The sequence below is a fragment of the Pseudorasbora parva genome, chromosome 6 (genome assembly GCF_024679245.1).
Source record: "Pseudorasbora parva isolate DD20220531a chromosome 6, ASM2467924v1, whole genome shotgun sequence".
In the NCBI taxonomy this organism is placed as follows: Eukaryota; Metazoa; Chordata; class Actinopteri; order Cypriniformes; family Gobionidae; genus Pseudorasbora; species Pseudorasbora parva.
This window is the reverse complement of record NC_090177.1, coordinates 36405262-36429432: the sequence shown is the minus strand read 5'-3', so window position 1 is coordinate 36429432 and position 24171 is coordinate 36405262. Positions and strand designations below refer to the sequence as shown.

At 38.9% G+C, this 24171-nt stretch overlaps 1 protein-coding gene across 1 annotated transcript; it reads right to left on the bottom strand.

Annotated features, from left to right (window-relative positions):
- Positions 1–3650: 3650 nt before the first annotated feature.
- tgm1 (transglutaminase 1, K polypeptide) lies at positions 3651–23953 on the bottom strand. The gene is made up of 14 exons (XM_067447353.1): positions 23825–23953; positions 18534–18763; positions 18105–18296; positions 16632–16883; positions 14358–14476; positions 14077–14184; positions 11584–11761; positions 11364–11502; positions 10991–11183; positions 10746–10899; positions 5777–6061; positions 5497–5657; positions 5160–5299; positions 3651–4032 (listed from the first exon to the last, which is right to left on the bottom strand). The coding sequence occupies exons 2-14, from the start codon at positions 18760–18762 to the stop codon at positions 3888–3890; spliced, it is 2295 nt and encodes a 764-aa protein (XP_067303454.1). The 5' UTR covers position 18763; positions 23825–23953; the 3' UTR covers positions 3651–3887.
- Between the last annotated feature and the right edge of the window lie 218 nt (positions 23954–24171).

Genomic DNA, 24171 nt, shown 5'->3' with positions numbered 1-24171 from the left:
ATGTTGTTAAAACATACATAAGGTTAGACTGGGTAAACCCAGGCTGATCTGCCGGCGATTTGACTTCGCCCTGCAACTCAGTCTAGAAACCCATACATTAATTTATATTCCTTCTATTACAGTTTTGTGGGAACCAATCACAGACTGGCTTATCCACCTGGCACGCTATTGGCGGGTTTAACACGATGACAGATAGAGAAGCGATGGATCGATGCCCATTGATCACGCTTCTTGTGGTCTGATTGATTGAAGGACTATCCAATTGCATATAGAGTCATTTGAATAATGTGTTCATTTATCACAGCTCTTCACATCCTCCAGAGTGCCTCCCTGGAGATACCGTTCATGAGCACCATGCACTCAACAAAGAATGCTCTTTGTGACATGCTAGTTCGAATAGGCCTATCTAAAATAAGTATAGCTGCCCCAACTTAAGTTTTTTTCTAGTAGTTTGGGGTTGTTCACGCATTTAAGCCATTGTTGACATGGGGGTGCCTTCATGTCATTGTTTGCAATATTTGCTTATTATTTATTAACTCGTGACAACTGGTTGATAAAACATTGATTAAAATTAAGATATAATTGATACAAAACGAAATTCACTTTAAAGGTGCACGATGTAGTATTTATGCAGTAAAATATCCAAAAGCCACTAGGCCAGTGTTATATATTTTGTTCAGTTGAGTACCTACAATATCCCAGATGTTTCCAACTATTTATAAATTGTGAGAAAATTGCTATTTTAACTAAGGACCGGGACGTTTCAGCAAAGTGTAGCGTTTGAGGGAGTCGCCTGTCAATTGCGTCATTTCTGCGCTACCCTCGGTTTTATTTGGCAGAAGCGCTTTTCTCTTAGCAGTGTGAACAAGTCACAGCAGCGCCGAGCGAACGCACAGAGGAACGTCAGAACATCATTTTAAACACACTTAAATGTATCTAATATGATAAACAGAGCTGCGTTACCTTATAATCATGACCGGAAAAGCGGAAATAGTGCAGGCGCCCGGGGACTGTCGTGCTCAGCTCCACAACACTCGGTCCTGTTCTGCTTCACACTACATTAATGTTAATAACCACATCTAAGGACATGATTTCTGCCCCTGTCCTACAACCCCAAATCTGAAAAAGTTGGGACAGTATGGAATGTGCAAATAAAATAAAAAAGAAGTGATTTCTAAAATTACTTTGACGTCTATTTCATTGCAGACAATATGAACACAAAATATTTCCTGTTTTGTCTGGTCAACATCATGTCATTTGTAAATATGCATCCTTTCCTGTCATTCAGACCTGCAACACATTTCAAAAAAAGTTGGGACAGTAAAGCATTTACCACTTTGTAATGTTGCCATTCCTTTTCACGACACTTAAAAGACATTTAGGGACTGAAGACACCAAGTGATGAAATGTTTGAGGTGTAATTTTGTCCCATTCATCCTGCAAACAAGTCTTAAGGTGGGCAACAGTACGGGGTCTTCGTTGTTGCATTTTGCGCTTCAAAATGCGCCACACATTCTCTATTGGAGACAGGTCGGGACTGCAGGCGGGCCAGTCAAGTACCCGTACCCTCTTCCTCCGCAGCCAGGACTTTGTAATGTGTGCAGAATGTGGTTTTGCATTGTCTTGTTGAAATATGCATGGACGTACCTGGAAAAGATATCTTCTTGAAGGCAGCATATTATGCTCCAAAATCTCTATGTACTTTTCAGCATTAATGGTGCCTTCACAGAAGTGCAAGTTACCTTTGCCAAGGGCACTGACACAACCCCATACCATGACAGACCCTGGCTTTTGGACTTGTTGCTGGTAACAGTCTGGATAATCCCTTTCTTCTTTGGTCTGGAGCACACGGCGTCCATTCCTCCCAAAAAATACCAGAAATACTGATTCATCTGACCACAGTACACATTTCCACTGTCTGATGGTCCATCCCAGATGCCTCCGAGCCCAGAGAAGTCGACGGCGCTTCTGGACACTGTTAACATAAGGCTTTCTTTTGGCACAGTACAGTTTTAACTGGCATTTGTGGATGTAACTACGTATTGTGGTACTTGACAAAGGTTTGCCAAAGTAGTCCTGAGCCCATGTGGGGATATCGCTTATAGATGAATGACGATTCTTGATGCAGTGCCGCCTGAGGGATCGGAGATCACGGTTGTTCAGCTTAGGCTTGCGGCCTTGTCCTTTACGCACTGAAATTCCTCCAGATTCCTTGAATCTTGTAATTATGTTATGCACTGTTGAATGTGAAATATCCAAATCTCTTCCTATCTTTCTTTGAGGAACATTGTTTTTAAACATTTCAATAATTTTCTCACGTATTTGTTGGCAAACTGGCGTTTCTCGGCCCATCTTTGCTCCGAAAGGATTAGATCTTTCTTGGATGCTGCTTTTGTACCAAATCATAATTTCAATCACCTGTTGACATCACCTGTTTCAAATCACATCATTATTTAACCCTTTTATCTCATTACTAGCCCTAAATTGCTCCTGTCCCAACTTTTTTTGAAATGTGTTGCAGGTCTGAATGACAGGAAAGGATGCATATTTACAAATGACATGAAGTTGACCAGACAAAACATGAAATATTTTGTGTTCGTATTGTCTGCAATGAAATACAAGTCAAAGAAAATTTAGAAATCACTACTTTCTTTTTTTATTTGCGTTTTCCAAACTGTCCCAACTTTTTCTGATTTGGGGTTGTATTTTCCACCGGCTGTGAGGTGAAGACCACATGTCCCAAGATACTGCGCTCAAAGTTTGCTCCTTTGCTTAGAATAGGCGCCCTCCAGTGGACAGAAAGTTGCATAGTGCACCTTTAAAGAAAGGCTTTTAACAAAAAAAAAAATAATACTAATGAAGTTCAAGTGGCCAAAATAATTTCTTCTGACATATGCGCATCTGTTCAATTTTATAATCATCACGTAAATGAAAATATAAAAAACATTATAATATTTAAACTTATGAAACTAAATATGTGTTTTAATGGCTACAACAAGTATAGTAGGCTACAGTATAGAGAAATTTCAGAAAAAAAGCAGAATCAAGTATTCCACGGAGCTGTGTAATAAATAATTAAAACCTTGTTAGAAAACTATGAGTACAGTCTTCATGTGTGCCACAATTCAGATGACTCTTCACAATTTATTTCTTAATATGTAAAACTTTTTCAATTAGCACCACACTAGTGAATGCATCTTTAAAAAAAATCAAAAAACAAGTCTAACAATCACAGAGTATACATTTTTAAAAACAAGACAACTTGTAAATGACAACTTAAATAATTAGGAATAACACCCTGAAATCATTTTTCATTGATCTGTTGACTTAAATGTAGCACATGATTCATGTGTACTGACAGAAGAGATCGCTATGAACTGTAAAAGAGTGTGAACGTGTTAACATTTTTTCAATGAAAGATATGACTTACACACTCGACAGACACTGGCTGCCACATACTGGTGTAATGATGCACCCAATAAAACGACAGTTTTATCTAAAGTCACTGGACAAATACAATATATATATATATATATATATAATATGCAACAAATCTTTTGTGCACATTGTTAATTAAGCATGTGATGCTTAGTACTTAGACCACCACAAATAACAAATAAATATAAATAAATAAAAAATATTGTGGAAAAAATTATACAGTTAAGAAAAGTCTTAACGCAACAACAGTTCATGCTGAATCCATGTAAAAAACAAACAAAAAAAAACATAAAAAAACATTCTGAATTGTTACATTAAGCCATTTAAATCATGAACAAGTGGTTATTGCACTACACTATTCAAAATTCAGCTGTTTTGGTCTCATATTTCTGTATTATGTAATGCCTTGAGATAATGGAGCCTTCAGACAAGGCTAGGAAAGAGATTGTTCACACTGATTTGACAAGGATGTTGGCGACTCCATGCACCTGAGGTAGTTGACGGCAGTCAAGTGAAGCTAGAAGTTTATGTGGCCCAGCCTCAGAGGGAATAAACTTCTCCGTCAGGGTCACCGTGGCCAAGCTTTCTATATTTCTGAGAAAAATATATATACAAAAGAGAGAGTGAGAAAAATCGTATTGCCATGTTTTTGAATTGATTTCAAACACTCTCACACACACACACACACACACACACACACACACACACACACACACACACACACACACACACACACACACACACACACACACACATGCATATTTCTGCAAATATTGTTATAATGTTTTATACAATGCTGTGAAATTGTTAACAAAATGTATTAAATTAAAACTCTGGAACAGAGTTTGTCTTTTTCTTTGATGCCATTACAGGAATATATTTTATTTTTAGAAATATATTCAAGTAAACAGTTATTTTAAATGGTTATACTATTAATACTGTTTTTTATTTTATTACATTTTTTATATAAAAACTGCCTCATTGGTGAACATTAGAGACTTTAAAGAGATAGTTCACCTAAAAATGAAAATTATGTCACTTATTCTTGAGAATTGAGCTTCCACAAGAACCAATGAGGTTCATTCTCGTGTTACGCAGCACGTTTGAGCTTCAGCAAGAACCAATGAGGTTCATTCTCGTGTTACGCAGCACGTTTGAGCTTCAGCAAGGACCAATGAGGTTCATTCTCGTTACGCAGCACATTTGAGCTTCATCAAGAACCAATGAGGTTCATTCTTGTGTTACGCAGCACATTTGAGCTTCAACAAGAACCAATGAGGTTCATTCTCGTGTTACGCAGCACGTTTGAGCTTCAACAAGAACCAATGAGGTTCATTCTCTTGTTACGCAGCACGTTTGAGCTTCAACAAGAACCAATGAGGTTCATTCTCGTTACGCAGCACATTTGAGCTTCATCAAGAACCAATGAGGTTCATTCTTGTGTTACGCAGCACATTTGAGCTTCAGCAAGAACCAATGAGGTTCATTCTTGTGTTACGCAGCACATTTGAGCTTCAGCAAGAACCAATGAGGTTCATTCTCGTGTTACGCAGCACGTTTGAGCTTCAGCAAGGACCAATGAGGTTCATTCTCGTGTTACGCAGCACGTTTGAGCTTCAGCAAGGCCCAATGAGGTTCACTCTCGTGGTTCATTGAGGCTCAGTCGTAGACCATAATGAGGACAACCACATCTGCTGTACATTTTACATTGAGCATCTTACCCGTAGGAAACCTCCCTGACACTCTGCAATCCCAGTCCTTCAATGCGAAACTTCACATTCTTCAGTGTGCGCTTAAGTGGGTTTCGGAAGATTATCGTAGCCTTAAACTCTTTGCCAACTACTGCAGTGTCCACTTCAGGCTGAAAGGTAGAGGAGCACAGATTTACAAAAACGGTCATGATCTCATAAAAGTAATTCACCCAATAAAATAGGTTTGCTTGTTCTAACCTTAATTTACCACACACATTAGTCTCCATAATATACATTTTATTATTTTGAGTGTAAAACAGAGAAGTCTTTTTGACTATGTCAACTCACTGTAGTTATACAAACTCACTTTGATGACTATATCTGGTGTGCGCAGTCTGAAGCGAAACTGGGTAGCCAGAACCTGTTTGGTCTGAGTGACCCGTCCAGTGAGTGTGAGCATCAGCATGGCCTGGTCCACCAACTGGTCTTTATAGTGATCATAAGGCAGACACCACTCCACAGTCTCATCTATGAGAGAGTACAAGAGTGAAAAATGTATCTCTAATTGGTATCAGTAATGCATCAATAATCTAATATGAATTACATGCTACATTATTGTATGAATGCATTGTGTTAATGTTTCTCACCTTCATTGGGTTGGAGTTCGAGAGGTATCTGGTCTTTCTTCACTGTTGCTTTATACACTCCAGTATAGTACATAACAGCCACCTGGCTATGGAGATTGAAAGTGCGCAGTTCTGTGCTCGTGTTCTTTACCGTGATGGCCAGTTTAGCATCTGCACCAAGCTGAGGTTCTTCTCCATCCATAGTGATCTGGAGGGTGACGTCATCCGCACTGGAGACATCGTAGAGCCCTGATTTAGAGCCATACTGACAGGCTGTTTCCACAGCAATGCGTTCTTCCTCTGAATCTAATGAGATGGAAAACAAAGGAATAATATGTTAAAGAAAATTTCACACATACAATGCCTTGCATATACCTCTTTCATGATGAACATTTTTTACCTGACTTAAAATATCACAAAATGATTACTTTTTATGACAAGACATGATTAGTTCAGGTTGTCATGTGAAGTGACTTTAATTAATTAATAATTTAAATTAAAATAATAATTTTAATATTTATATTTGTTAAAAAAATATTTTTAATATATATATTTGAAAAACTGCTAATGATTCAGATTTGTGCTCTCACATGTATTTAAGGTGAAAGGGGAATGTTATTATTGCTTTACTTGATGTTTACAGCACTTGACATTTTGAGAGCCATTCAATTGTTACTTCTTGAAAATCTCGGGATATATTTTCAAAACTATGAAGAGTAAAACAATATTTTTACTATTTACTGTACATAAGTATTTTTGTACTTTATTGGAGTATTTTCTTACACTCACCCTGTAGTCAAGAATTTTATCTTTGATCACCAAAATTATATATTTATGTTTTTCCTTGAAAAAAAAGTATTCATTCCTTACAATAGATTGAATGTAACTATACACCCCTGCCTCATTTTGTATACACGGATCCATGAAAATGCAAATTAGCTACGCCTCCACTCACTCGCACCAGCGCAGAGATCCACTTGTTGATGATAACACGTTGACGTGTTTGGTTTGTGACGTCAGAGACCCCTTTGGTTCGCATGCCGTATTAAGGGGATAAAAAGCTCAGCAATGGTGTTGACTTATGAATTTGCACATGGTTCGTCTTAATGGGTTAGTTCACCCAAAAATGAAAATTCTGTCATTAATTACTTACCCTAATGTCGTTTGACACCCGTAAGATCTCCGTTCATCTTCGGGACACAAGAGACGGCTCAGAAAGGCCTTCATTGACACCAATGTCATTTCCTCTCCCAAGACCAATAAAGGCACTAAAGACGTCGTTACAAAGCCCATCTCACTACAGTGACTCTACAATCATTTTATGAGAAAAATGACTTATATAGTGATGGGCCGATTTCAAAACAATGTTTCGAACGGTTATGAATCAGCGTATTGTTTCTATATACGCAAATTCATAACCGTTCGAAACTTGGTTTTGAAATCGGCCCATCACTATATAAGTTGTTGACATTGACGTTGACAATGACATTGGTGTCAATGAAGGCCTTTCAGAGCCGTCGGATTTCAACAAAAATATCTTCATTTGTGTTCTGAAGATGAACGGAGGTTCATTAAAATTCTGTCATTAATTTACCCTCATGTTGTTCGACACCCGTAACAAACAACATGAGGATAAGTAATTAATGACAGAATTTTCATTTTTAGGTGAGCATATTAAAAAACACCACATAGACATATAAGCAACATTAAAAACTTTATTTTTACCACAGGGGTCTTCAAGGAAACTTTTACCTTGAAGCGTACTATCAGACCTTTTACTCCTCTACAGGTCCTTCTTAAAAAATATGCATATTGTGATAAAGTTCATTATTTTCCATAATGTACTGATAAAAATTAAACTTTCATATATTTAAGATTCATTGCACACCAACTGAAATGTTTCAGGTCTTTAAAGGGGGGGTGAAATGCTGTTTCATGCATACTGAGCTTTTTACACTGTTAAAGACTTGGATTCCCATCCTAAACATAGACAAAGTTTCAAAAACTAATGTTGGACGTTTGATAGAGTATTTCTGTGTCAAAAATGCTCCTTCCGGTTTCTCACAAGTTTCGGAGAGTTTTTTTCGAGTATGGGTCGGCTTGACGTTAATAAGAGCGGAAGGTCCTTGTATGGGCCGTACGGGCTCTTCTCCCGGTAGGGTGCGCGTGCGTGTGACTAGAGCGAGAGAGAGGAAATGCACGCCGTAAACACTCTCTCAGGTGCAGATCCAGTCCTCTGTGAACACTTATGATGCACGCCGCGCTCCACTTTATTCCTATGGGTGACGTCGAGCGACTTCAACGCTTCAGCACAGCATTCGGGGAAGGCAGCGCTGCCTTTGAACCGATTTGAACTCAGAAATGACGGGAAGCTTCACAGCATCGCTTCAGTCACGTCTCAAAGTGGATTTCCACGCCACTGCTGTCACAGGACTTTACCAAATCATACCAAAGAAGTGTGTTTTTGTCGGAGCGGTCCCAGCGATAAAGGTTCGGTCCTGCTTTGGAAGCAGCCGGTGAGTAAAACTGCTTCAAATGTCTGTGCTGTTGGCTCGTCGCGAGAGTAAACATCAGTAAATGACACGATCGCGTGCTTCATTAATCAAATGCGCTAACGGTTACTCTATTGTTGTTCTGTATAACGTTACACTAGTCTGACGTGCAAAACCATTTTGCTTGCTACTTCTAAGGTCTAGTCGCATACAATAGTCCATAAACCAAATCATGTCCTCATAAACTGCGAGTAAACACACACAAATGTTGACAGGCCACTAAATACAGTACATACCACAGAGACGGACATCCTGATGTTGCCGTTTCTCCTGTTCAATTTATTTGTGCCTCAGATTTGATTGTGGATCATTATCTGTATTAGCTGAGATAGCCGTGGGTTTCTCCAAGCTTGAGGACGTCACCGCTTTGTTCGCGATCGTCATTCTTTAGCTCCGCCCAAACGATACGCCTCCAGGCGCTCGTTTTTTTCCGGAAAGACTCGGTACAGCCTATATTTCTTTTTAAATATAATAAAACTAAAGACTTTTCGGAGATATGAAGGATGCAATACTACTTTATAGGTATTTAAGATTGACATGAGATTGACTAAAACTGAGTGTTTCACCCCCACTTTAATTATTTTAATACTGATGATTTTGGCATAGAGCTCATGAAAACCCCAAAATCTCAAAAAATTTGCATATTTCATCCGACCAATAAAAGAAAAGTGTTTTTAATACAAAAAAAGTCAACCTTCAAATAATTATGTTCAGTTATGCACTCAATACTTGGTCGGGAATCCTTTTGCAGAAATGACTGCTTCAATGCGGCGTGGCATGGAGGCGATCAGCCTGTGGCACTGCTGAGGTGTTATGGAGGCCCAGGATGCTTCGATAGCGGCCTTAAGCTCATCCAGAGTGTTAGGTCTTGCGTCTCTCAACTTTCTCTTCACAATATCCCACAGATTCTCTATGGGGTTCAGGTCAGGAGAGTTGGCAGGCCAATTGAGCACAGTAATACCATGGTCAGTAAACCATTTACCAGTGGTTTGGGCACTGTGAGCAGGTGCCAGGTCGTGCTGAAAAACCAAATCTTCATCTCCATAAAGCTTTTTAGCAGATGGAAGCATGAAGTGCTCCAAAATCTCCTGATAGCTAGCTGCATTGACCCTGCCCTTGATTAAACACAGTGGACAAACACCAGCAGCTGACATGGCACCCCAGACCATCACTGACTGTGGGTACTTGACACTGGACTTCAGGCATTTTGGCATTTCCTTCTCCCCAGTCTTCCTCCAGACTCTGGCACCTTGATTTCCGAATGACATGCAAAATTTGCTTTCATCCGAAAAAAGTACTTTGGACCACTGAGTAACAGTCCAGTGCTGCTTCTCTGTAGCCCAAAAGTGGCTTGACCTGGGGAATGCGGCACCTGTAGCCCATTTCCTGCACACACCTGTACACGGTGTCTCTGGATGTTTCTACTCCAGACTCAGTCCACTGCTTCCGCAGGGCCCCCAAGGTCTGGAATCGGTCCTTCTCCACAATCTTCCTCGGGGTCCGGTCACCTCTTCTCGTTGTGCGGCGTTTTTTGCCACACTTTTTCCTTCCCACAGACTTCCCACTGAGGTGCCTTGATACAGCACCCTGGGAACAGCCTATTCGTTCAGAAATTTCTTTATGTGTCTTACCCTCTCGCTTGAGGGTGTCAATGATGGCCTTCTGGACAGCAGTCAGGTCGGCAGTCTTACCCATGATTGCGGTTTTGAGTAATGAACCAGGCTTGGAGTTTTTAAAAGCCTCAGGAATCTTTTGCAGGTGTTTAGAGTTAATTAGTTGATTCAGATGATTAGGTTAATAGCTCGTTTAGAGAAACTTTTCATGATATGCTAATTTTTTGAGATTTGGGGTTTTCATGAGCTGTATGCCAAAATCATCAGCATTAAAACAATAAAAGACCTGAAATATTTCAGTTGGTGTGCAATGAATCTAAAATATATGATAGTTTAATTTTTATCATTACATTATGGAAAATAATGAACTTTATCACAATATGCTAATTTTTTGCAAATTACCTGTATGTTTCATAAAAACATATTATTTCATAGAAATCAACACTCTCTCTAAGAGATGATAGAATGTCAGATTCAAATGAACTAGCAAAATGTTTTTAATGAACCCATTGATTCTGTTGCTGTTCACAAAGCACCCTAATGATTCATTTGCCAATCTGTTGTTGAGTCAGCACTTCACTGATTCAATGATCTGGTCAGAGTGAGTCTCTAGTTAACAGTAAATGTATCTGTACTATACTTTTAGTCAAGTACTTCATCATCCACCACTGATGAATATAAGTATAATATCTTAATGCCTGTATTTTTAACTCTACAGCTCTGTAAAAATGAAGAGACCACTTAACATTGAAAAATCAATGTTAAGTGGTCTCTTAATTTTTTCCAGAGGAGATATATATATAATTTTTTTAATTTATTTTTTACCTTCTGGGTATTTGTAGAGGTGCGTGATGTCCTCACGTTCGTCGGTGCCAACTGCTTTGGTGCTGATGCAGTGACCTACTGCTTTCTTCTTAACTTGGACGGGAGTGAAGGTCCCATCAGCAGTCCGCTGCCAGTACACTTTATCACTGTTCACCTTGAACAAAAAAAGTGAAACATTCAGTACCTACAAGCCTCTTTGGGCCTCATTTAAAAATGAAGTGATAATTTAGAAATTTTAGGTATACCTCTGCAAATACAAATGGTGTGTCATGCTTAAGGTAAACTTGTCCATTCCGGACAGCTGCGACAGAAGCGGGACCACAACGAAAAACGCCCTGACTGGTCTCTTGAGGGGTGGCATCTACTACCTGCCAGCCCCCCATACCCGCGGGTAGATCTGGACGGGCCATCCAGCAGTCATTCCACACATGGAAGTTCCTGCGGAGACAAGATTTGTATAATTAATACCGTGTTTTGTTTGACGCTGATCCTAATACCAGTTTGAATGGTGCAGTATTTGGGTGTAACAGTAATATGATTTTACATTACAGTGCGTTCCTTACTCATCTAGATTTGTTTAAATTTGTTTAAAATATTGTAAATGAAATTTGAGCTAACCAGACAGAATCTTGATTCAGCTCCTCAATCGGCTCATAATTCTCATCTAAATACACATCTGTTGTCAAGGAAACGTCTGTGTCATGAGCAGACTCGAAGTTTGTTACGCTCCGGGTGGGAATCCCTAAACACCTCATCACTGAAAAAGAGAAAGAGGTTTAACTGTTATGCTCAAATCAAACTGACATATTCTTACACATCCTCAAACACATGCTCTTACCTGAGGTGGTGACCCCAGAGAAGACCCAGCACTGTCCGTATTTGACCGGTGTTCCTCCATTTTTGTAGTACTGTCTCAGGATGTCACTGCTGCCGCTCCAGAACGTGGGGGCCATGCCATCATCGTACTTACCTGACCAGTTGCCTATCAGCACACCACTGTCATCAGGAGAGTTTATCTAAAAACAACAAAAATGATTATTCTATTGCATCTGGATATTTGATTTTAATTGTTAAATTTATGCATAGTTCAAGCATGAAACTCTTCTGATTGGTCCTTTGAAGTCGGTAACGCAGCCGGTTTATCTTTCTTTCCTATAAATGCAACCCTCTGTCTTGACTTGATCCAGCTCAGATACTGTTGGCCATGATACACTTTTTTTTTTTATCCTTCCTCCTCCCCAGCACCACCTGTCTAGATCTGCTGCTGGGTTCTTCCCTAATTTATCTCTTGCAGAATGTATCCTTATCCCAGTGGACAAGAAGTGCCACACCAGATGTGTCACGTTCAGTTTAAGACAGTAGTTAATCTAAACATCAGACAAAAGTTCACATCACTTGATGTTGTCCTTGGGGAATTGATTGGATGATTGTGGTTTGCTATTGGTCACACTCATGTGAGTGACAAGTTATCCCACCCTGACAGACTTCAATAAAAAAGCCAACATTTATTTCATGGTGATGCTAATGTATTTGGTCTTTGCAGATTATATCTGGTGTTGAGCAAATGTGGACTTGCTACTGCTAATAGATACACCTACATGCTGGTGTGATCATGTAAGATCTGCTGCTGAGTGAAAGAAGCATGCTTATATCCTAAAGCAGATCTAGGCAGGCGGAGCTGGGGATGGGGATGGTTTCAAAGAAACTCGGATACCTTGTTGCAGGAATAAGTTACAGCAAACAATGAATCAGACTATTTAAATGTTGAGCCAGCAATCTTATCAAGCAATCAGCACAGGCCAATCAACTTGTACCAATCAACCAATTTAAGTTAAGAAATTCAAAGATAAGTAGTGGCCGGTTGCATAAACTGCTAGTCTTACAAGTTAGTCATCAATTTTTTTTCCTTTAAGACTGTTCATAACTCTTTTAGGTCAAATACATCAAAAGCATAATGGTTTAATATGAAACAAAAAATCACAGTGATTGCCTCTTGATTAATCGCTAGTTTGTCATAGTAGTACTTAAGACATGGGGTTAGTTCACCCAAAAATGAAATTTATGTAATTAATGACACCCTAATGTCTTTCCACACCCGTAAGACATTCGTTCATCTTCAGAACACAGTTTAAGATATTTTATATTTTAGTCCCAGAGCATATGCAGTCTATGCACACTATACTGTCCATGTCCAGAAAGGGAATAAAAACATCATCAAAGTAGTCCATATGAGACATCATCAATTAGAATCTCTTGAAGCATCGAAAATACATTTTGTTCAAAAAATATAAAAAACTACTTTATTCAGCATTGTCTTTATTGTCTAAGTGACTTCAGTAGTTTGTATTGGGTATCAAACTGCCAAACTGCTGAAATCACGTGACATTGGCGATCCGAATCATTGATCGATTCACTGATTCATGACCGTTTGAATCTTTATTTGAGGAACACGGAAGAGAAGACAATGCTGAATAAAGTCGTAGTTTTTGTTATTTTTGGACCAAAATGTATTTTCGATGCTTCAAGAGATTCTAACTAACTAACTGATGTCACATATGGACTACTTTGATGATGTTTTTATTCCCTTTCTGGACATGGACAGTATAGTGTGCAAAGACTGCATATGCTCTGGGACTAAAATATTAAATATATTAAACTGTGTTCTGAAGATGAACAGAGGTCTTACGGGTGTGGAACGACATTAGGGTGAGTCATTAATGACATCAATTTCATTTTTGGGTGAACTAACCCTTTAACATATTGGCTGTGTTTGTTCAACTGGCAGCAGAACTGGCAGGTTTTTATTTTGTGCTTATATTACTCTTGAAATATTTGCGTAAGCTAATTCATACAATTAACTGTAAATTCATGTAAATTTTTATATTTTTAGTAGTGGAAACTTGGCTAGCTTGAACTAGCTAATTCTGTAATTGCCTTTCAAAGGTCACGTCATAGCCGAAACAAGATTATAAAACTCAAAACAATTGTGTCGGTTTTGTGAACTCAAAAGGGAAAGAAAGTTCTAAATACTAATAAAAGTTCATTTGGTTTACCTAATCTGTTTAATTTGTTTTACGTTTACTCTATACTCTTATTTGCAGTGAATGATAATTTTCATAAAATATGCTGTTATTTGCTGCAATAAGATCAAGAGAAGAGAAGAGAAGAGAAGAGAAGAGAAGAGAAGAGAAGAGAAGAGAAGAGAAGAGAAGAGAAGAGAAGAGAAGAGAAGAGAAGAGAAGAGAAGAGAAGAGAAGAGAAGAGAAGAGAATAAATTGTCATTATAAGAGAACCCCAGTAAAATCCCATTAAAAGGAGCATTCAAACTCACCATTGCAGACAAAAGCCGGACCACATTGACAGGATCTCCCCATCCTGATGCTGGGGTACCACTGTGCTCCAGCAAAAACAGACACGCTGGAAGGGTGTCAATATCAAACTAAGATACAGAAGAAAGAGTTGATTTTTAAAAATCATATTTAATCTTTGAATGAAATTAAATGTAATCCAAGCTAAAAATCTGTCTTTCTGCCATGTGTTCAAGCTGAGAAGGAATCGATGAAGTTTTTTATGAAAACACTAGATGTGTTTATATGGATGAGTTGCTCTGACCTGGCCAAAATTCCACGGCCTGTCTCCAATCTGGCTGTCAGTTCCGTAATAAATTATTCCCATGTCATTTAAAACATACTCCTTCCTCTCTTCCTCATTATCCATGTACACAGAGTCGCCTAGAAGTGGAAGAGAAAGTGAATGAAGGGAAGCAGTTTTTTTTCCGTTTTCCAGAATCTTGGAATGAGACAGACCGTGATGAAAGAAAATGACAAAAATAAGGTGGCAGTGACCACACACGGGATAAAACAGGCACTGAAACTCATACTCCTACTACTTCTAAATGACAATGTACAACAGGGCTAATGGCACACCTTTAGAAAAAGATCATTTTTACTGCTCCAATAGTTTAGAAAAAAATATGTGTATTTTTAGATATTTAATAATATAATTAGACATTATCAATTGTATCATTGTATACAAAAAAAAAATTGTATGATGTGTTGAAGAGGGCCTTTTACCCCACAGACACACACAGGATAAAACCAGCATTGGGCAAAAGACACACATTATTGATACAAATCATTTTGCTAAAATAATGTTTGTAATAATGTCTAATTAATACTTGTTCAAAACAATCACTTTAGCTTCTATTTTCCATTTCATTTAATAAATACACTTATACATTTTTGATCAATAAATATTCTGTCACTAACATGTTAATATAAAAAATATATTTAATAAATATAGAAACAAAACTATTTTAAAAAGTAAAAATTCTAAAAGCATTGAAGGAGATCCCATAGTAATTTGATACAAAAATTACAGTTTTAACAGTAAATGGTATTTTATTATATGATATGATCAATATCATACACACACACACACACACACACACACACACACACACACACACACACACACACACACACACACACACACACACACACACACACACACACACACACACACACGCACGCACACACACACACACACACACACACACACACACACACACACACACACACAAATATGAAATTGATCATGATTTTTTTTCATTATGAATATGGTGATTATCTCTAGAGTGGACACCAAAATGAATATACTATTTAACATCTGAATCTAACCATGTCATGTCAACAAATGGGAGAGTCAGACAGATATTTATTATCATGTTAATTTTTGTGTCTTTATTGTGTTGCTATAAATAATTGAAAATCATTAAGAAGACCTTTGTCTCAAAATATAGTCAATATTTTTATCGATTCTCATTTGCTACTTGAATTTACAACATAACCCCCCAAAAAAACATCCAATAGTAGATCAAATCAGTGCAGAATCAACTTTGCGCTGCTGCTCACGATCGCATCAAGCATCAGGCAAATTTCCATGTGCGTCATGAAAAGTGTACGTTTTGGAAAATGCTGCAGTAAGTTTTTGTGCCATCTATTGTATGGTATAGAGCAAAATAAAATCAAGGGCTCCTTTAAGCCCGCTGCGCCTTTAGCCCTGTTGTATCCTACATTTCTCTTGATTATATACTTGATGTAAATATATTTATCTGTCCAAATCATGGATTCCACAAAATTATTTCGCTTTGTTTTGTTTAAATAATCATGTTAGGGAGCTATCCGCGAAATGTGGGACACTGTAATATATTATGTTAATGTTAATTAAATACGTTAAGAACTAAATTAAGATTCTAAATTAATTGAATATCAGTTCAATAGATTATGTAAACATGACAATTATTTAATACAGTTACGAAGATCAAAACCTCTGAAAAAAAATCTTAGGCGGGTCATACACTTGACCCGCCAATTTTAGGCGGGTCATACACTTTATTTGTTAAACCAGGGGTGTCCAATCCTCCTCCTGAAGGGCCACTATCCTGCAAACTTTCACTCCAACTCCAATTAAACACACCTGAACCAGCTAATCAAGTTCTATCTAGACACATTTAGAAACCCAGTCAAATGTGTTGAGGCAAGCTGAAGCTAAACTCAGCAGGACTGGACACTCCTGGTTTAAAACAAGCTGCTTTGGGTTCATTGGATGTTAGCTAAAAGATATACAGCTCTGGAAAAAATTAAGAGACTACTTGGCATTGAAAAATCAATGTCTCTTTATTTTTTCCAGAGCTGTATACTGCCTAACATATCTAATAGATTTCAACAATAAGCATGGCATATGTGATTTAATGTCTTCAAAATATGTCACAGGAGAGTATTTGTGGAATGTGCCAGATAGTATCACACTACAACTATTTCTCATTATCTGTACATCTTGATGTTATCATTTTCCCCATCTCTCTCACCCCACCCTTGTTTTTACCTTCACACCAGGGGTTGAAAAGCATGTAGATGTCATTGTCAGGATTGTACGGGGACATGGCCTCGCCCGTAGGAGAATGTGTTGCAACACTGAGCCTGTATTTGCCAACAGCAGCAGTTGGCAGAGAGTTGACAGACAATTTGATTTTTCTGTCTTTCTGTTCAACTATCTTAGCCTCCCAGCAGTTGTCCTGCAGATCCTCAACCAAAGGAACAGTCACATGTGTGCCTTTGGAAACATCTGGGAGATTACCTGAACAACAAATGCACACAAACATACAGAGATGGAATGACATGTTTTTTTAAAGATCAATACATAATACAAATTCCAAGTTTGGGGTTAATAAGATTTTTAAATCTCTTATGCTCACCAATACTCTTAAAAATTAAAGGAACACTCCACTTTTTTTGAGAAATAGGCTTATTTTCCGAGTCCCCTTAGAGTTAAACAGTTGAGATTTACCATTTTTGAATCCATTCAGCCGATCTCTGTTTCTGGCGGTAGAGCTTTTAGCATAGCTTAGCATACATCACTGAATCGGATTAGACCATTAGCATCGCGCTCAAAAAAAATGACCAAAGACTTTCAATATTTTTCCTATTTAAAACTTGACACTTCTATAGTTACATCGAGCACTAAGACCAACAAAAATGTAAAGTTGCGATTTTTTTTTAGACCGATATGACCAGGAAATATTTTCTCATTCCTGTGTAATAATCACAGATTTTCTACCGTAAAAGTGCATTCTCTGTAACTACACAAACTTAGTGCCGGTTGCATTGGAAGTTGCCTATCTGAGGACGACTTTCAGTCACTGTGTAATATCACTGCGCCGCTGCACCCATGGGATGGCAGCACAATTCTGTGATTATTATGCAGGAATGAGAAAATAGTTCCTATTTATATCGGTCTAAAAAAATCACAACTTTTAATTTTCTGTTGGTCTTCGTACACGATGTAACTACAGAATAGTCAAGTTTTAAATAGGAAAAATATTATATTTGAAAAAATAAAGTCTTTGGTCATTTCTGAGTGCGATGCTAACGGTCTAATCCGATTCAATCATGTATGCTAAGCTATGCTAAAAGAGCTACCACCAGATACAGAGATCGGCTGAATGGATTCAAAAACAGTAAAACTCAACTGTTTAACTCTAAGGGACTTGGAAAATGAGCCTATTTTCACAAAAAAAGTGAGTGTTCCTTTAAGGTTTGGCTTCATGAAGAACCTTTAATATCCAAAGAACCACAAAATGTTCTTTGTAGTTAAAAAGTTTCTTTAGACTATAAAATGGTTCTTAAAAGAACCTTTCTCAAAACTGTTCTTTGGGGAACCAAAATTGTTCTTCTATGGCATCACTGTGAAAACCCATTTTTGGTTCTTCCTGCCTCTTTATTTTTAAGGGTGAAGGCTTTACAATAAAGACAATAAAATAACTGTTTGGGCTAGAGGTTCTGAGATGGCAAAACTGACCTAGTTTCAAATCTAAATGAAGTTTATCTGTCTTCGAGTTGAAAGGTCTTGAGAGCTCAATCAGCATCTGAAAGGTCTGGCCTCTGCGGATAATGAGGTTTTCGCAGCGGTAGCGATCTGTATGATGCTCAATTCGGTTCAGTTCTTTGTTGGATTTGAGAAGGTCTATTGAACGCACTTCTAGTAAGGTACCTGAAAGAGAGAGAGCTTGGTTGAGTGTATTTTACACAATGATCCAAAAATTAAAATCCTGGCATCATTTGACTGTCTTCTGTGGGACATTATTAAAAACATTTTCCTTTGTGTTCCACAGAAGAAAGACAGTCGGACAGGCTTGGGTGAGTAAATGATGACTGAACGTTCATTATTAGCTGATCTATCACTTAAATGTTTGTTCAAGTCAAAATCTCTCTTGTCCAGTTAGGTTACCTGTCTCTGGCATCTCAGTGATCCCTGTTTCTCCATGTGTGACGCCGCCCTCTGTTTTTTTGTGCCGGCAGCAGCAGCGGAGGCAGCACTGGCGGAACCATGTGCCACATGACCACTTCGTCGCTGGCTTCTCTAGCTTCACCTTCTCCGGATCCTCCAGCGGAAGAGTACCGGCTGGAAAGCGGCCAATGGCAGAACGATTCCTGATTGATAATGTTTCTACAGGCATACTGAGAATTAAAACAGAAAACTGAGAATTTTTTAAAAGATTTAGACAAGCCCTCTAAATATTAACACCATGTGTCTAACTAAGACTCTGTCTTTCAGATTTTTTTCTCTTCTGTTTAGTGCTTTGTTGTATGACATGATATTTTTGAGTAACATTCAAAAGAGTTAGTTAACGCAAAACTTAATTGGTCCATACCTGTAAGACTTTCATTCATCTTCAGGACACAAATTAAGCATTTTTTTTATGAAATTTGAGGGCCTTCTGTCCCTCCATTAACAGCCACGCAACTACCTCTTTGATGCTTCAAAAAGATTATAAAGGGATTGTAAAACTAATCCATAATAATTGAGAGGTTTAGTCCAAATTTTCTGAAGAGACTCGATTGCTTATGATGAACAGATTGAACTTAGGCTTTTATTAATTTATAAAGTAGCTTGGATGCCAGCCGAACTCAGCCCCGCCCACAAAATTTGAGCTTGGGCGGTTCGGTCTGGACTCGATCCATAGAGGAGTAATTATGCCTGAACAGAAAATGTTCGGACCAATTAAATTGTCAGGGCGGGCTTTAGACAATGATAGACAGATGATAAACAGTAACGTAATCATCCGCGCCATCAGAGGCGCTTGGATTCCAATCCTAAACAGAGAACTTCGTATATTCATTCCCCTTCCCTATTTCTCTCTGAAATGATGATCGTGTTGGTAAGTACATTTTGGCAAGGTTGCCTGCTAAAATTCGCATTTCTGAGTCTACAGTATATATCACATAATTGAGGTCGCTTCAACCTGCGGACATCGAAAACACCTGCAGGAAAACCGCAGACTTGGCAGACAACACAGTGAGTTGACTAACTTTATGCGTCGTTCCGTTGCTCTGATTGGTAGCAGGTCTATCCAATGAAGGTCTTTCCTGGTTCAGGTGAAACATGCCTTATAATTACAGCCCAATGGAGCAGTATCAGACTCATATTATGACTAGAATTGAGGATGACGACTTCAAAATACTTATAAACATTTATCAACACACACATAGTAGTAGTAAATTGTAGTAAATTGAAGCTCATTCAAGTTCACAAGAACCAGTAAGGTTCATTCTCTTGTTACGCAGTACGTTTGAGCTTCAACAAGAACCATTGAGGTTCATTCTTGTGTTACGCAGAACGTTTAAGCTTTAGTGAGAACCAATGAGGTTCATTCTCGTGTTACGCAGCACGTTTGAGCTTCCTCAAGAACCAATGAGGTTCATTCTCGTGTTACGCAGCACGTTTGAGCTTCAGCAAGAACCAATGAGGTTCATTCTTGTGTTACGCAGCACATTTGAGCTTCCTCAAGAACCAATGAGGTTCATTCTCGTGTTACGCAGCACGTTTGAGCTTCAGCAAGAACCAATGAGGTTCATTCTCGTGTTACGCAGCACATTTGAGCTTCCTCAAGAACCAATGACGTTCATTCTCGTGTTACGCAGCACATTTGAGCTTCAACAAGAGCCAATGAGGTTCATTCTCATGTTACGCAGCACATTTGAGCTTCAACAAGAACCATTGAGGTTCATTCTCGTGTTACGCAGCACGTTTGAGCTTCAGCAAGAACCAATGAGGTTCATTCTTGTGTTACGGAGCACATTTGAGCTTCAACAAGAACCATTGAGGTTCATTCTCGTGTTACGCAGCACATTTGAGCTTCAACAAGAACCAATGAGGTTCATTCTCGTGTTACGCAGCACATTTGAGCTTCAACAAGAACCAATGAGGTTCATTCTCGTGTTACGCAGCACGTTTGAGCTTCAGCAAGAACCATTGAGGTTCATTCTCGTGTTACGCAGCACATTTGAGCTTCAACAAGAACCATTGAGGTTCATTCTCGTGTTACGCAGCACGTTTGAGCTTCAGCAAGAACCAATGAGGTTCATTCTTGTGTTACGCAGCACATTTGAGCTTCCTCAAGAACCAATGAGGTTCATTCTCGTTTTACGCAGCACATTTGAGCTTCAACAAGAACCATTGAGGTTCATTCTTGTGTTACGCAGCACATTTGAGCTTCAACAAGAACCATTGAGGTTCATTCTTGTGTTACGCAGAACGTTTAAGCTTTAGTGAGAACCAATGAGGTTCATTCTCATGTTACGCAGCACGTTTGAGCTTCCTCAAGAACCAATGAGGTTCATTCTCGTGTTACGCAGCACGTTTGAGCTTCAGCAAGAACCAATGAGGTTCATTCTTGTGTTACGCAGCACATTTGAGCTTCCTCAAGAACCAATGAGGTTCATTCTCGTGTTACGCAGCACGTTTGAGCTTCAGCAAGAACCAATGAGGTTCATTCTCGTGTTACGCAGCACATTTGAGCTTCCTCAAGAACCAATGACGTTCATTCTCGTGTTACGCAGCACATTTGAGCTTCAACAAGAGCCAATGAGGTTCATTCTCATGTTACGCAGCACATTTGAGCTTCAACAAGAACCATTGAGGTTCATTCTCGTGTTACGCAGCACGTTTGAGCTTCAGCAAGAACCAATGAGGTTCATTCTTGTGTTACGGAGCACATTTGAGCTTCAACAAGAACCATTGAGGTTCATTCTCGTGTTACGCAGCACATTTGAGCTTCAACAAGAACCAATGAGGTTCATTCTCGTGTTACGCAGCACATTTGAGCTTCAACAAGAACCAATGAGGTTCATTCTCGTGTTACGCAGCACGTTTGAGCTTCAGCAAGAACCATTGAGGTTCATTCTCGTGTTACGCAGCACATTTGAGCTTCAACAAGAACCATTGAGGTTCATTCTCGTGTTACGCAGCACGTTTGAGCTTCAGCAAGAACCAATGAGGTTCATTCTTGTGTTACGCAGCACATTTGAGCTTCCTCAAGAACCAATGAGGTTCATTCTCGTGTTACGCAGCACATTTGAGCTTCAACAAGAACCATTGACGTTCATTCTTGTGTCACGCAGAACGTTTAAGCTTTAGTGAGAACCAATGAGGTTCATTCTCGTGTTACGCAGCACGTTTGAGCTTCCTCAAGAACCAATGAGGTTCATTCTCGTGTTACGCAGCACGTTTGAGCTTCAGCAAGAACCAATGAGGTTCATTCTTGTGTTACGCAGCACATTTGAGCTTCCTCAAGAACCAATGAGGTTCATTCTCGTGTTACGCAGCACGTTTGAGCTTCAGCAAGAACCAATGAGGTTCATTCTCGTGTTACGCAGCACATTTGAGCTTCCTCAAGAACCAATGACGTTCATTCTCGTGTTACGCAGCACATTTGAGCTTCAACAAGAGCCAATGAGGTTCATTCTCATGTTACGCAGCACATTTGAGCTTCAACAAGAACCATTGAGGTTCATTCTCGTGTTACGCAGCACGTTTGAGCTTCAGCAAGAACCAATGAGGTTCATTCTTGTGTTACGGAGCACATTTGAGCTTCAACAAGAACCATTGAGGTTCATTCTCGTGTTACGCAGCACATTTGAGCTTCAACAAGAACCAATGAGGTTCATTCTCGTGTTACGCAGCACATTTGAGCTTCAACAAGAACCAATGAGGTTCATTCTCGTGTTACGCAGCACGTTTGAGCTTCAGCAAGAACCATTGAGGTTCATTCTCGTGTTACGCAGCACATTTGAGCTTCAACAAGAACCATTGAGGTTCATTCTCGTGTTACGCAGCACGTTTGAGCTTCAGCAAGAACCAATGAGGTTCATTCTTGTGTTACGCAGCACATTTGAGCTTCCTCAAGAACCAATGAGGTTCATTCTCGTGTTACGCAGCACATTTGAGCTTCAACAAGAACCAATGAGGTTCATTCTCGTGTTACGCAGCACATTTGAGCTTCAACAAGAACCATTGAGGTTCATTCTTGTGTTACGCAGAACGTTTAAGCTTTAGTGAGAACCAATGAGGTTCATTCTCGTGTTACGCAGCACGTTTGAGCTTCCTCAAGAACCAATGAGGTTCATTCTCGTGTTACGCAGCACGTTTGAGCTTCAGCAAGAACCATTGAGGTTCATTCTCGTGTTACGCAGCACATTTGAGCTTCAACAAGAACCATTGAGGTTCATTCTCGTGTTACGCAGCACGTTTGAGCTTCAACAAGAACCAATGAGGTTCATTCTCGTGTTATGCAGCACATTTGAGCTTCAACAAGAACCATTGAGGTTCATTCTCGTGTTACGCAGCACGTTTGAGCTTCCTCAAGAACCAATGAGGTTCATTCTCGTGTTACGCAGCACGTTTGAGCTTCAGCAAGGACCAATGAGGTTCATTCTCGTGTAACGCAGCACGTTTGAGCTTCAGCAAAAACCAATGAGGTTCATTCTCATGTTGCACATCACGCTTGAGCTTCTGTTTGTTTAAATATAATTTAAATACTAAATTCAATCTTTTTATTATAATAGGGGATCAAGTCTCTTCATAAAATTTTGACTGAAACAATTCTTATGGATTAGTTTTGTGATATCTTTGTGACCTTTTTCATGCCTCAAAGTGGTAGTTGCGTAGCTGTCATTGGAGGGAAGAAAGCTTGTAGATTTCATCAATACATTTCTAATTTGTGCTCCGAAGATGAACAAAAGTTTTACAGGTTTGGAAGGACATGAGGGTGAATAAATGATGACAAAATATGTATTTTTGTGCAGTATTTTGGCCAGAAGGTTTTTATTTATTTTTTTACTTTACTTTTTTACGAAAAAAAAAAAAAACTTTTCTAAAAAATCTTACTGACATCAAACATTTAAAAGTCAGCAGATCATTATCACCAAATAAAATCTTTCTGGGTCTGGGTTGTCCTGATCACCCTGTATGGGTTTGTTTTTTTGATAATGGTCCGCTGACTGTACATTATTACAAATCCTTTTTGTTATTTAGGGAGAAACTTACAAATAATCTCTGGACATCCAAAATACAAATAGTTGCCTTTATATTGCAGATTATTTCCCCAAACAGTTTCTACCAAAATACCACAGTAACAGTAGGCCCCAATTCAGAAATTAAATATAGTAGTATATAGTAAAAATAGCAGTAGGAATCTTCTCAGGTGAGATCCCTTCATATAATGATGAAGATTTCCTTACTTGGTTGCCGTCCTTTGCCGTTTGTAAAAGTGCCAGTCTTGTTTATGCCCGTCTCCGCTATAAAAATACCTGTTGTAATTGTCTCATGTGAGTGACTGAGCAGCGTTCAGTACGACTCCCTCAGCATTTAATTAAGCTTTGAACTCCAGCAAGTTAGCTTTTACCATTATATGTAGGGTAGGGCCAAGAACCTGTGTGAAGATTGCTTGAGAACTGGTTAAACAGGAAAACTTAAAAAAAAACATGCAATACTCTAAGAGTAATCCTGGGCATGGAAGATGACACAATTTAGAGTTGTCACACCAGGTTTTTATTTCTGAGAAGGCAAGGGAAGTCGCCTGAAAGTA